Here is a 12130-nt window from a genome sequence, read left to right as displayed (position 1 = left end):
GCATCGGCCCGTGGACCAATGACTTGCAGGTTCGATTCCAGTCAAGGGCATGTTCCTTGGTTGTGATTTATCTCTGGCACCAGCGGGGTCGTGCGGGAGGCAACCAGTCGATGTGGCTCTATCACATTGATGTTTCTCTCTCCCTCTTTCTCTCTCTCCTTCTCTCTTACTCTATCTGATAATAAGTAGAAAAATATCCTTAGGTGAGGAATAAAAAAATTAAAATAAAAACTAGGCCATTTCACCTCACTGGAAAAAGGAGTTCACGTCACAAACCCTTTCGCATTTAACATGCAGTGACTAGACGGCTGTTCTCAGAAAGTGTGCAGCGAGGCAGATAGATACAAACGAGCTGGTAAATCGTGGAGCAGGTTGGTTTGGTTATGAGCACTCAGAAAACCTAGACGCTGAAGACACATTCCAATCACAGCAGGAAAACAAGTACGTGGAGTAATATCTTCATCTGCACATTTATTATACTTGTTCACAGAACTACACTACTGTAACACCAGAAAATATGCTTAGAAGACGGAGGAGGAGACTTGTGGAAAGAGAAAAAGGAAAGAAGAAAGCAATGGAAAACAGAGGAGAAGAGAGGTGGAAGGGAAGAAACGACAAGACAAGAGGAAGAGGGAAGGATGGGAAGGGCAGAGTGGCATCCTCTAGACGTGGACAGAGCACCATGTCAGTGCAGTTCTGAGCAAGCGCAACTTCCTTACCCTAGTGACCCACTTCAGTGACTTCGTGAAAATGTGATATGGGAACATATTCCATGGGCAGCAAAATCTGCTGCTTGAACAGTGTTATCACTGTTCAAGGGATGGTAACCCAAAATGACAAGACAGTAACCGATCCTTCTACAATTCTGCAGTACGTGAATACATTCTGCTGTAACTCTGCTCCACTTGACGGGTGCCGGGAGCCCAGCAGAGAAGGAGACGGGAGACGGGGAGGTGGTGTGGCACTCTGAAGCAATGGAATGCACCATGCCTCCAGGCATTTTGTCCTGAGCAACCAGGCAGCCTGGGACTGCTGAGCAGAGGTCAAATGAAGTTAGCAAGAAACAATTAGAAGATGGTCCTTTCCCATTCCAACTGCCACGTGGCCCACAAAGACAAGGTATATGCGCAACCGAAAGGCGGCAGCAGCAAACCCACAGAGGCCCCGCGGCCGGGCCGGCAGGGTGTGAAGGATGTGTGCACCGCCCGGATGCAGTGAGAGCGTGCCCACGCCAGGTAGAGCTGCAGCTCTAATCCTCGCTCCCATTAGCTAGTCTGATGCTTTTTTGCAAGTAGCAGAATCTTAGCTTCTTCCTTTCTGGTAAAATGTGAATGCCAAGCTTCCTAGGACTGCTGTGATGATCAAATGAGATTATGTATGTAACACATTTATCCCAGCAGCTGCTGCTGGGTAGGGACTCAGCCAGTGGGAGCTGTTGGTGACGACTGTTTAATTCTATTACTCTGAGCAATGACTGAAAAACAAAGAGCGATGGGACTCACACCCCAAGGCAACACAAACAGAGAACATTAGATAAGGTAGCACATTTGAAAAGTGAAATCACTTTCTAAAATAAACAAGTAACCTTTATGAGTTCGTAGAACTGGAAGAGGCCTCCAGAACTCTGGTCAGACTTCCTCATTTACTGATGGGGAAATTGGAGAAGGAAATGCAAAGGCTATTGTGGTTTGGTTGTACATGGGCCAAAAATACATTGTAATTAAATGAAGGTTAGTCATAATTTATTTTATATAACACAAGGTGAAGTGATAAAGTTACAGTTCATAGTTTTACAAGTACATATACATATACATACATATACATACAAGCAGGTTCTAAGTATTTTTGCCCTGAAAATACTGGATGCTCTATAAATATACAAATGCATATACACACATATTTTAGAAATAATAGAGCTGATCTGGGACGATGCCTAGCAGAAAGTTATCCATAGACTTCTGTGAACTTGCCTGGCTTCATCACCCAAATTCACCCATTTGTAGAATAAACATACCTGATAAAATTCTTGGAAGCTTCATGGAGTACTGAAGGAAAGAGCTTCAGGAATACTCTGGGGATTGTAAAGGATGTGCTTCCCCCAAGCTACAGCCAGGTCACTCACCTGTCCAAGAGCAAGTTAGGAGCAAATAGGAGCTTCCCTGGGTGCTCCATGGAGCGCCAGACGAGACCAATCATCAGGATCTCTAGCCAGGCACATTCCAAAAGGTGGACCTGATCATGGAGGGTCAAATCCACAAAGCCTGAAACAAGACAAGAAAAACCCTGCTGACTTAAAATAAAAAGTAGCCATGACTGGTGAAAGGACTGCAACCAGGGGTTGGAACTGGGTCTATTTCCTGAGCCCTTGTTGTGGGCTAAAAGCAATGCTACTATGGGCTAGAAGCCATGCAAAGTGCTTCTTGTGCACAATTTCTTTTCATCTCTTATTAATACAACAACTCTAAGAGGTAGGAACTGATGGGGATACCCTTTTACAGATAAGGAAACATGTTCAAAGCGCTTATATAGTTGTTAAAGTCAGAGATGGGAATATGATCTCCAGAAGCTATGCCCTTGAGCACAATTGATGTTACCTTTTAGAAGCTGCAATTAAATCTAGACTTTGGATCGAGTCACCAAGTAAATCTAACCACACAGATTAAGATACTCCAGAATCGCGGAGGCATTAAATTAACATGATGTCCATAAAGTTGGCTGCTTTCCAAATTAGTTCCCTGTCCTTTTCCCCTGAGGCATCTGCAGGGTCTGTTTCTTTCCTTGCTCCTCTGCCTCCAGCATTTGTTCTCTCTGGACCATGAGACTGGCTGTTGGAATCTCATTTTTCTGTGTCCTGTTCTTCAGTTTTCTCTCCATATATTATACTTTTATTAACTATCGTTACTTCATTTCATTAGAAAGCCAAAATATGTTTCTTTTCCCTAAGCAATCAAGTATTAGTAGTTTGCTTACTAGATGTTTCTTTTGGGGGGTGTTGGATCTATCACAGGATCAGTATTAAACAATTAGCTACTCTTGTCTTATACACTTAAGCACCATCTTTGACATAATCTTTACTGCTGAACAGTTGATGTTCCACATAGACAAACATATATAATGTAAACGAGAGAAAGACCTCAGAGTCTATGACACCTCTAGCTCTTAAACCGTAATCAAGCTCCATCAATTCCAATTTTTTTTTTTTTATCCTCACCCGAGGATATTTTTCCTTTTTTTTTTTTTTTTTTGTACAGATAGAGTACAGATAGAGTGGGAGGGAGAGAGAGAAAGGGAGAGAGAGAGAAACATCAACGTGAAGGGACACATCGAGTGGCTGCCACCCGCACGACCCACCAGGGCCGGGGACAAACTGCAACCGAAGTACGTGCCCTTAGCGGGAACCGAACCCGGGTCTCTCCGGACCGCAGGCCGACGCTCTAACCGCTGAGCCAAACTGGCCAGGGCCATCAATTCCATTTTTTAAGTAACGTGAAAGTTCTTCCTCTCCTTCCTATATTCCCACTGTCACCATATTAATTTAATCCACAAGAGTCTCTCACTTTTTTTATCTGACTTCTTTAACTCAGCAAAATTATCCTGAGATTTATCCATGTTGTTGCACATACGAATAGTTGATTCTTCTAATGGCTGAGTGGTATTCTATTGAATGGATAGACCCAATAGATAAATACAATTTGCTTATCTTTCCATTGGACATTTGGGTTGTTTCCAGGGTTAGGTTATTTCGAATAAAGCTGCTATGAGCAATCTATGTACCACTTTGTTTATGAACATGCTTTCATGTCTCTCTGGTAAATACAGGGTGGAACCAAAGTAGGTTTACAGTTGTAAGTGCGAAAAACAGAGTTTATTTTTGTACTATGTATTAATTATTGTATTATTTTCTACAAAACAACTATAAACCTACTTTTGCCCCACCCTGTATGTAGGAGTATGATGACTCGATCATACAGCAGGTGTATGTTTAACTTTTGAAGAAACTGCCTGTTTTCAAAAGTGACTGTCCCATTTACATTCCCGCCGGAAATAGAAGAGAGCTCCAATTTTCTCCACATCCGCACTAACACTTGGTATGGTCAGTCTTTTCAATATTAGACATTCTGGAACGTGTACAGAAGTATCACACTGACACTGTGGTTTAATTTGCATTTCCCTAATGTCTAGTAATGTTGAGCATCTTTTCATGTGCTTCCTACAGATCATTATTTTACACTATATTCACATTAATTAGGCATGTACCTGCACATCCTGCTGGACCGTGTACTCATGAGAAGCACAAGATGCAAGATTCTGTCAAATTCTGATTTTTTAGAGTCCAAGTTTGTTTGCTCCATCACTCAGCCATTCCCAGGCCCAAAACAGAGCAAGTGTCTTCCCATTGGAAAGACTGGGTTTGGCTCACATGAAGCAGGACTTGCAGCAGAAGAGAATGAGGGCAGCTTTGTTCATAAGAAAAACTAAAGAATTAAAAACAGTGACTGGGTTTCAGCCTCCCCAGGAGAGAAAGAACACGGATCTCGACAGCCTACAGCTATCTGGATCAAAACGGACTGGCCTTGCTCTGGAGGAAACACTGGGGGGCAGCAGGAAAAGCTCCTCTTTCTTGGTACCCAATGTCCACTGGCATAAGCCACCCCAGGGAGCAGGAGTGATCAGGGAAGCTCCCAGGGAGTTTTCATTCTCTAAGATTTCACCCCAGTCTTTTGGGTGAAGTCTCATAATAACAATGTAAATTTACCCTATAAATTCAACTCTCTTTCAGAATTGTTACCATTCAAAAGGAGGTCTTGTCTTTCATGACATTCACTGTTTTAAGTGGGAAAATGTAATCATGGGATAATTCCACCCCTGATGAAATCTACACCGCGCCATTCAATACCCTCTGTAAACCTTGAATAATCACTCAGGATGAGATCTGGGGATTTCTCTCGAGAGAACTGCAGCTGGCCATGGAGCCAGACAATTTTGGAAAACGAAAGAAACACTTTCTGGTGGCGACCTTAATATTAAACTGAATCACGCTCTTTAATTCCCACTTCAGAACTTCAGTGCTGTGTAAGTCGGACAGTTTTAGTGGTCTTTGGGGGCCTCAGACATTCATCATAACCATTTGTACCACACAAGTCTAGTGATTATGAAATCTGTCTGAAGTATGTCTGTTAGTAATAGTTTTCAGTCTGAGTTCAACAGAATTGCCGGTCCTTCTGTTGAAATGATGTAGATCTCTCAAAAAGAAAGAATCTGATTATCTTTCCCATCTGTGCATATTGCCTGCAGACAAGGGTTGTGTCTCTTACAGTGTCCTCTGCAGTTCCTGAGGAGAGTATGCAAAGATGACTATCAATTAACCTCAACAAATACCAGGGCGACTAAAGGAAGTTAATAGATGGAGTGTCCCTGTTCTTCCAAAATACTGGTCTCAAAATTACTTTAACCGCACAGGAGCTAAATGCCCTTTAGGTGTGGAAGAAATATCTATTCATACTCTCAATATATACTCAATGGAGAAAAATAATGCAATAAATCTTAAACAAAATCATATTGGGCCAACTATCTATTGACATCAAGTTTCAATCCCTTGACTTATTTTCCTTACAAACAGAAAGAATGATCTAATATGCAATTTCAACTGATCTGCTATAATAACTTAGAGACATTCAACAATGCCTTTCTTGGACACTTGAAAATGTTGCCAGTATGAATATGGGAGCTAGCAGCATCTATGGGGTATGAATAGCGGCGTCAGTGACAGGTGACACAGTGAGAGGTGACTCGCCCCCATCACTTAGGGACTTCCATCTTCATGACAGTGACACGTGTGGGGTTGTGGACTCCACACCAGTGGGACAGAACACATACTGAAAAAAGTACTAATAATAGTTGTATGAAATCAGATACAAGAAAATCTCATTTCATAAGATAAACCACAGAACTTATATGCATATATGCATGAACAGTGGACATGGACAACAAACTGGGGAAAGGGCAGGGAGGGAGGGGGAGGGGGGAATCAGTGGGGGGAAAAGGAGAAACATCTGTAACAAAAATTAATTAATAAAAAAATAAAATGCATAAAAAAAAAAAGAAGAAGAAAAAGAAAGTGAACATGGGTCTTTTTTTTCTAGTCTGCATCTACAGGTCCAGTATTAGAGTATCCAGAGATAGAATATTCTGGAAACAACAGCTATGCCTCAAATCCTACTCCCATCCCTTGTGTGGGCAGGACTCTTTCACAGAAAAGACCCTCCGTGTACATACAAACCACTCATTCCCAGCCTGTCGCCAAGGACAGACACTCCTGCTTCTGTTCTCCCTGGCTGGTGTGGCTCAGTGGTTGGAGTGTTAGCCAGCGGACAGAAGGGTTGCAGGTTCCATTCCTGGTCAAAGGCATGTACCTTGGTTGCAGGTTCGAGCCCCGGCCCTGCTCCCCCTCCCTCCCTCCCTTCCCCTCTCTTTAAAAATCAATGGAAAAAATATCCTGGGGTGAGGATCAAAAACAACAACAAAAAAGTAACTTTTTCCTCCAAGATTTTTAAGTTTTAACTTGAAAGGAGCTCATGGCACATCTCCCCCACTCCCTTGGGCCCCATGAGGCCCTCAGCCCTCTTCCTCACCCTACTAGGGACTTCCACACAAATTGCTCGGTTTTCCGGGGCACAGAGGAGACCCCTGAAGCCTCACCCTCTTACTGGGTGTGGTGAGGCCCTTAGAAACGCTATTGAAAAGTCTGCAGAGACCCTTAAGCAAAGTGAATAATACAGTATAAATGTGTGTAAAGTTCAGCACTGCTGTGGATTAAAGGTAAATCAGAGCAGCTCTTCAGTAAAGGCGCAAGAAAAAATAGGCACGACAATAGTGATATTTCTTATTTGGGTGGGATACAGTCAACAGAGATGTAAAGCAAAGTAGAAACTCTGTAAATAAAAAAAGGCAACTTTTCTCAGGGAGTGCTATCTACAAAACTAGAAGCCAGGTGGTTGTTTCCCTTAGTAAATCCACTGGGGAAAAAATATTTGTTTTCTGACCTTCAAAAAATTAATTGTGTTCTGTCATATGATGACCCCACTGTTCTCCAAAATGTCACTTATGAAATTGCCACTGCATTCTTTCTGCATTGCCTTAACTCAATGGAAGATTCAAATAATTCAGCTTTTTCCCCCTTAATGCCTAAGATTCAGTACAAAAGTAGAACAAGTTGGAAGGAAGGAAGGAAGGAAGGAAGGAAGGAAGGAAGGAAGGAAGGAAGGAAGGAAGGAAGGAAGGAAGGAGGGAGGGAGGGAGGGAGGGAGGGAGGGAGGGAGGGAGGGAAGAGGGAGAAAGGAAGTGATGTGAGATTGTAGCACAGTTAAACATGGGCTCTCTGGGAGAAAGCCTATCGGACATATAATGTCAGAAGAACCTAGAACCCAGTTCAAATGCTAAGCAGTCTTCTTATCCTCCATTTTGTAGTTTTTTTTCCTTTTTCTACAGAAAACAGGAGCTTAATGCCATACTATGGACCATGTACTCCATGGTGTAGTTGACTATGACCAACCCCCTTCAAATAAAATCTTGGATTTTTTTTATACGCAAGTCTTCTTATAGAGACACCCATTAAAACTTTAATTCCCCTTCTATAATCCTTTAAGATATCTCCAATAACATACAAGCATTGAAATATTCTTCTTTAAGAAATTAGTTTAATCCATTTAAACAAATAAAGTCATAGACTAATCTTACCAAATATGTACCACTGCTATAAAATCAAATACATGGTAATGGAGTGTCACTAGTTTAGAAATAGTGCACGTCACAATGCGAGAGCTGGGCCCTACGTACCATCCCTGAGTCCACCTTGGCTTCCCCTCGCTGTAATACTAGGAAGTGTGCATGGGCTCGCTTCTGGCACAATTCCATGCATCCAGTGCTCTTAAGCAACTACCACACTAAATAGCCACCTTGTCAATACCAAGATGATGCTTTTTTGAGGCTACAATAATCCTCATCCTCAGATTACTAGGTATTTCCAATTCACCTCTCAACGTAGGACTTTTTGATTGTCTGGAGGGCACCCCCCCAAAACAAACAAACAAACAAACAAACAAACAAACAAACAATGAGGAGGATGGAAATAATGAAAAGACTATGAATCGATCCATCAAGTAGACCTGGCTTGAAATTCTTCTGTGGCCCATGACCAGTTAGTTATGATTTCTGAAAGCCCTTCTCATCTGTAAAATGCAGATGGACAGACCTATCTCTAGGTTACTGTAAAAATTAAGCAGTTAGCAGATGTCCCAGAGAACTGGAGCTGCTACTTAATAAATATTAGTTCTTGGCTCTCCTTCAGCCAAACAACCTCCCTTCTGCCCAGAGGAAGGGAGTGCTACTTTTGCAAAGCAAAAAGGGAAACTTTTTTAAAAAATATTTTCAATCTAGAACCTCAAACTGAAATTGGGCACACTGTGTTTGCCCTGACTGAGTCATGATTCCACATTGTGTTTTCTGTTTATTGTTTTCTTTTTATTTATATATAAGAATAATCTAATAAAAAGGATAAAAGACTTCCTGCACATCAAACAGCTCTTACAAAACAACATTTTAATGATTTAAAAGTGGAGAGAACAAGAGCATGTGGATTGTATTTCTCCTAAAATACATACGTGAAAAAATGAGGGGAAAAAGCACGTTTGGGGTTTCATTACACTCAAAGCATTTCAAGATGCTTAGCAAATCCAGAATGCAGCTGTATTCTTACACCACCAGGATAAATGATCGATTGTCTTCTATTGAACTCAGCAGAATTCCACCCTGTTCGCTGCTCCTTATTGCCTTGGAACAGAGAGAACGTAGCTCGCCCTGTGGTAACTACCTGCCTTGGGAAACAAAGCCGAGTTCTCAAGACAAATGCTAAGCAATGGAAACCAGTGATAAATGAAGAACTGCAGGTGACAAATTTGATATTTTTAAAACATGTCATATTAGCATAGTTGACAGCCAATTAATTGGGTAAAGATGGAAGAATTCAGTTGAAGGGTTTTAAAATAAACAATGGTAGCGCTTTTTACAATTAACGGTGCACACCACAAATACCTCTTAGAAAGATGACCACATGTTGAAACGATGACAGAAGATGCAAGTCCTGATATCTATACAAATCCAGAAACATTCCAGTATTGACTATGCAGCCTGACCAGGACCAGGGTGCCATGTTTTGTTTGCATGATACTACGGAGACATTTGTGTCGTTACCAGTTCCTTCAGAACAATGCAACAGAGCTTCACCCAGCTTACCCTGGCGATTATTTTTACCTACATAGATTCAAAGGTGGTGTTTCTAGACACATCCAAAAGAAAAACTAACACGTTGTTTGTGGTCATTCTACTTCCCCATTTTTATCCAAATAAAAGAAAAACCAACAGAGAGCTTTTTTGGAAGGGTGTGAGGTAGATTGTGTGTCTCTCTTATAATGCATACATGAGGTATAAACTAAATGCAAAAGTTGGTCTTTCCTCGGAATAGGTCTTAGGGACAATGAACGGCCTCCTCATTGTAGGCTTACTCATGAGAAAGGAAATCCAAAGACAAACCGGTTTCAAGTTGACTCAGTTGTCGCTCGGTTTCAAAGCCCCTCCCAGAACCCCATTCAAGGAACCAGACTCCTTCATGTGCCTGTGAAAATATGATTAGAATAACCCACAGAAACGTATTCAGACTCCACTTCAAAATTGTTCCGGCAGTTGTTCCTGCTCTAGACATCAGCCCACATGTATTGTTTAGTCATCATACGTGCTTCTGGGTCTGCATTTGTGTGTGTGATATATTTCCCATCCACTGGGGTTCGAATATATATATTACACATCAATCTATAGGACACAAAAAGAGTGAGTGGAAATTAATTTTCTCTGATTTACAGAAGAATTACAGAACCTCTCCGACTAGAAACTAAGAAATGGAGCTATATTGTTAAAGCACCTCAAGATTTTAAGGTTAAGAATTATAGGTTGTAGCACATGTAAAATAATTATAATACAAAGGACGAAATTGTTTTTGACTTTAAATATGAACTTCATGAAATATTTCCTTAACCTTTGTTCAGGGATTTAATTTACTTCACACTTTTAAATGTTTAGGTATATATTTTCTTATTTTTCAAAGTCCGGATATATCTTAATTCTGATCATAGAGTGTATGATCAGACAAGTGGTTCAGTTGGTTGGAGCATCATCCTGTGCACCAAAGGGTTGGTTGTGGGTTTAATTCCCCATTGGGCATTAAGGCACATGCAGGAGATAACCAATTGATCAATTGATGTTTATTGATGTTTCTGTCTCACATGTCTCTCTCTCTCTCTCTCTCTCTCTCTCTCTCTCTCTGTCTCTCTCTGCCTCCACTCCACCCTCTCTCTCTTCCTCAGGTAAAGATGACAAAAAAAAAAAAAAAAGAAGAAGAAGAAAAACTATGTTCTGTTTTTGTGGTAAATTAATGAGAATATGTCATTGTCTCTTTTGTAAAGGCACTAGGCTTCATCTCTCATATAAGCATTCATTTATTTAGCACACTCCTCCCCAGATCTGGTAATGGGAAAAGTTCTTCCTCTCCTCCAGAATAGATGTGCTCCTTTTTGTTGGAAAGTAAAAACAAGAGAGCTTATTACAGAATGCAGGAAGCACAGATATAAATACAACATTCAAAAGGAATAACAATTTCACCTGTTTCCTGGAAAATTACTGTCTTACTCCTACTTTTTTTCCAACCTCACTTTTGATGGTACTATTGAATTACAAGGTGCCACATATTAGACTTTGCAAAGTAGACAGGGGAATCAATTATTAAAATATCTCTATTTGTTTTTATGCATGCATAATTATCCTTTTCCCCCTCCATTTAACAGTAAATAAGGTATGTGATGACAGAAAAGGAAGTAGTTTGTCAAGAGAAAATAATCTCACAACCATATATGACTCCAGAAAGAAAAATAAGTCAAGACTTGCATATATGAGGATCAGACTTGGTAATGAAAAAAAAAAAAATGTCCCTCAGAGAAAATAAAGCAGATGGCAACTCTACCTTGTTACCAACCCCATCTGTATTACACTCAGAGCTTTGGTTTATGAAGACATGGTTGTCATGACAATAAGCATCTGAGAAGAGTTCTGGAGAAGCTGATGAATTTGAGAATGTCTCCTAGCTTCCTAATTTTCCATACACACACACACACACACACCCAACACCCCTATTCATCAAATAAGCAATTCTTTACTTCTTGTACTAGCTATCATTATTCTATATTGATATAAAATTTACACTCTCTCATGTCAAAGTCCTCCTTCACTCTGATACAGCAAGCTTGAGGGTAAACTAGTCTTTTCTTTTTAATCAGCAAAGGCAATTGTTGGGGGGTACAAGCTCAGAAAGGAATCAATTTCGGCTTAAATAAAAAAGGGGGGAAGTAAAAGAAATTGTTTTTCAGTTTCTGAGAGTAGATTGCAAACTAAAGAAGGAAAAAATTATTAAGCTATAAAGTAAAGTACTTAAGATCGTCCTTTGACGTGCTTGTCCAATGGACAGGAAGGGCCAGCACGGCAGAGCCATTCTGGTCCCCCGACAAAGAACATGGCCTGGCTGCCTTTGAAAAGTCAACAAGCACTTGTACCTTGGAACATACATTTTTTTCCTGTTTACCTAGAATCAGACCTACAGAAGCATTTCAAATACTACTGTCATCAGTCTGAATTTTCCAGATAACTGTATGCTCCCAGTAAACACTACAAATGTCATCAACACAAAAACAGAGAGAGAAGCAGACAATCCCCTTTTCAGAGTACGTCCCCCAAACAAATAGACAATGATGCTTTCCTCCAACCTCCGCCCAGCTCAAGTCCCTCAATGCAAACAAAATTGATGACTATCTTACAGTTTCAGGAAGTGTTTCCTGAAACACACACCACACACATTTTAATTAAAAGCTATAGGAACACCCGTCATTGCCAATGACCCAGGGATATCTAGTTCCAAAATAAATTAAGAGTTTTTAAAAGAGAAGCTAATTCTCTCATTGTTTTATTTAAGTTCAGAATGTTAAAATGTGACTTTTACAAGGCAAAATCACCAAAAAGCAAAAGAAATGAT

General features: G+C 40.7%; 1 protein-coding gene across 4 annotated transcripts in view; it reads right to left on the bottom strand.

Annotated features, from left to right (window-relative positions):
- The window catches only part of ESR1 (estrogen receptor 1), a 265106-nt gene that overhangs the window by 77150 nt on the left and 175826 nt on the right, over positions 1–12130 (bottom strand). For all 4 annotated transcript variants that reach the window (XM_036248186.1, XM_036248187.1, XM_036248188.1 and 1 more), the window contains one exon: positions 2123–2261. In XM_036248186.1, the coding sequence (XP_036104079.1) occupies positions 2123–2261 (139 nt within the window). The remainder of the gene's footprint in view (positions 1–2122; positions 2262–12130) is intronic.

The sequence above is a fragment of the Molossus molossus genome, unplaced genomic scaffold (assembly GCF_014108415.1).
Source record: "Molossus molossus isolate mMolMol1 unplaced genomic scaffold, mMolMol1.p scaffold_m16_p_8, whole genome shotgun sequence".
Lineage (NCBI taxonomy): Eukaryota > Metazoa > Chordata > Mammalia > Chiroptera > Molossidae > Molossus > Molossus molossus.
Note: the sequence above shows the minus strand (reverse complement) of the source record. Positions and strands in the feature narration are given on the sequence as shown.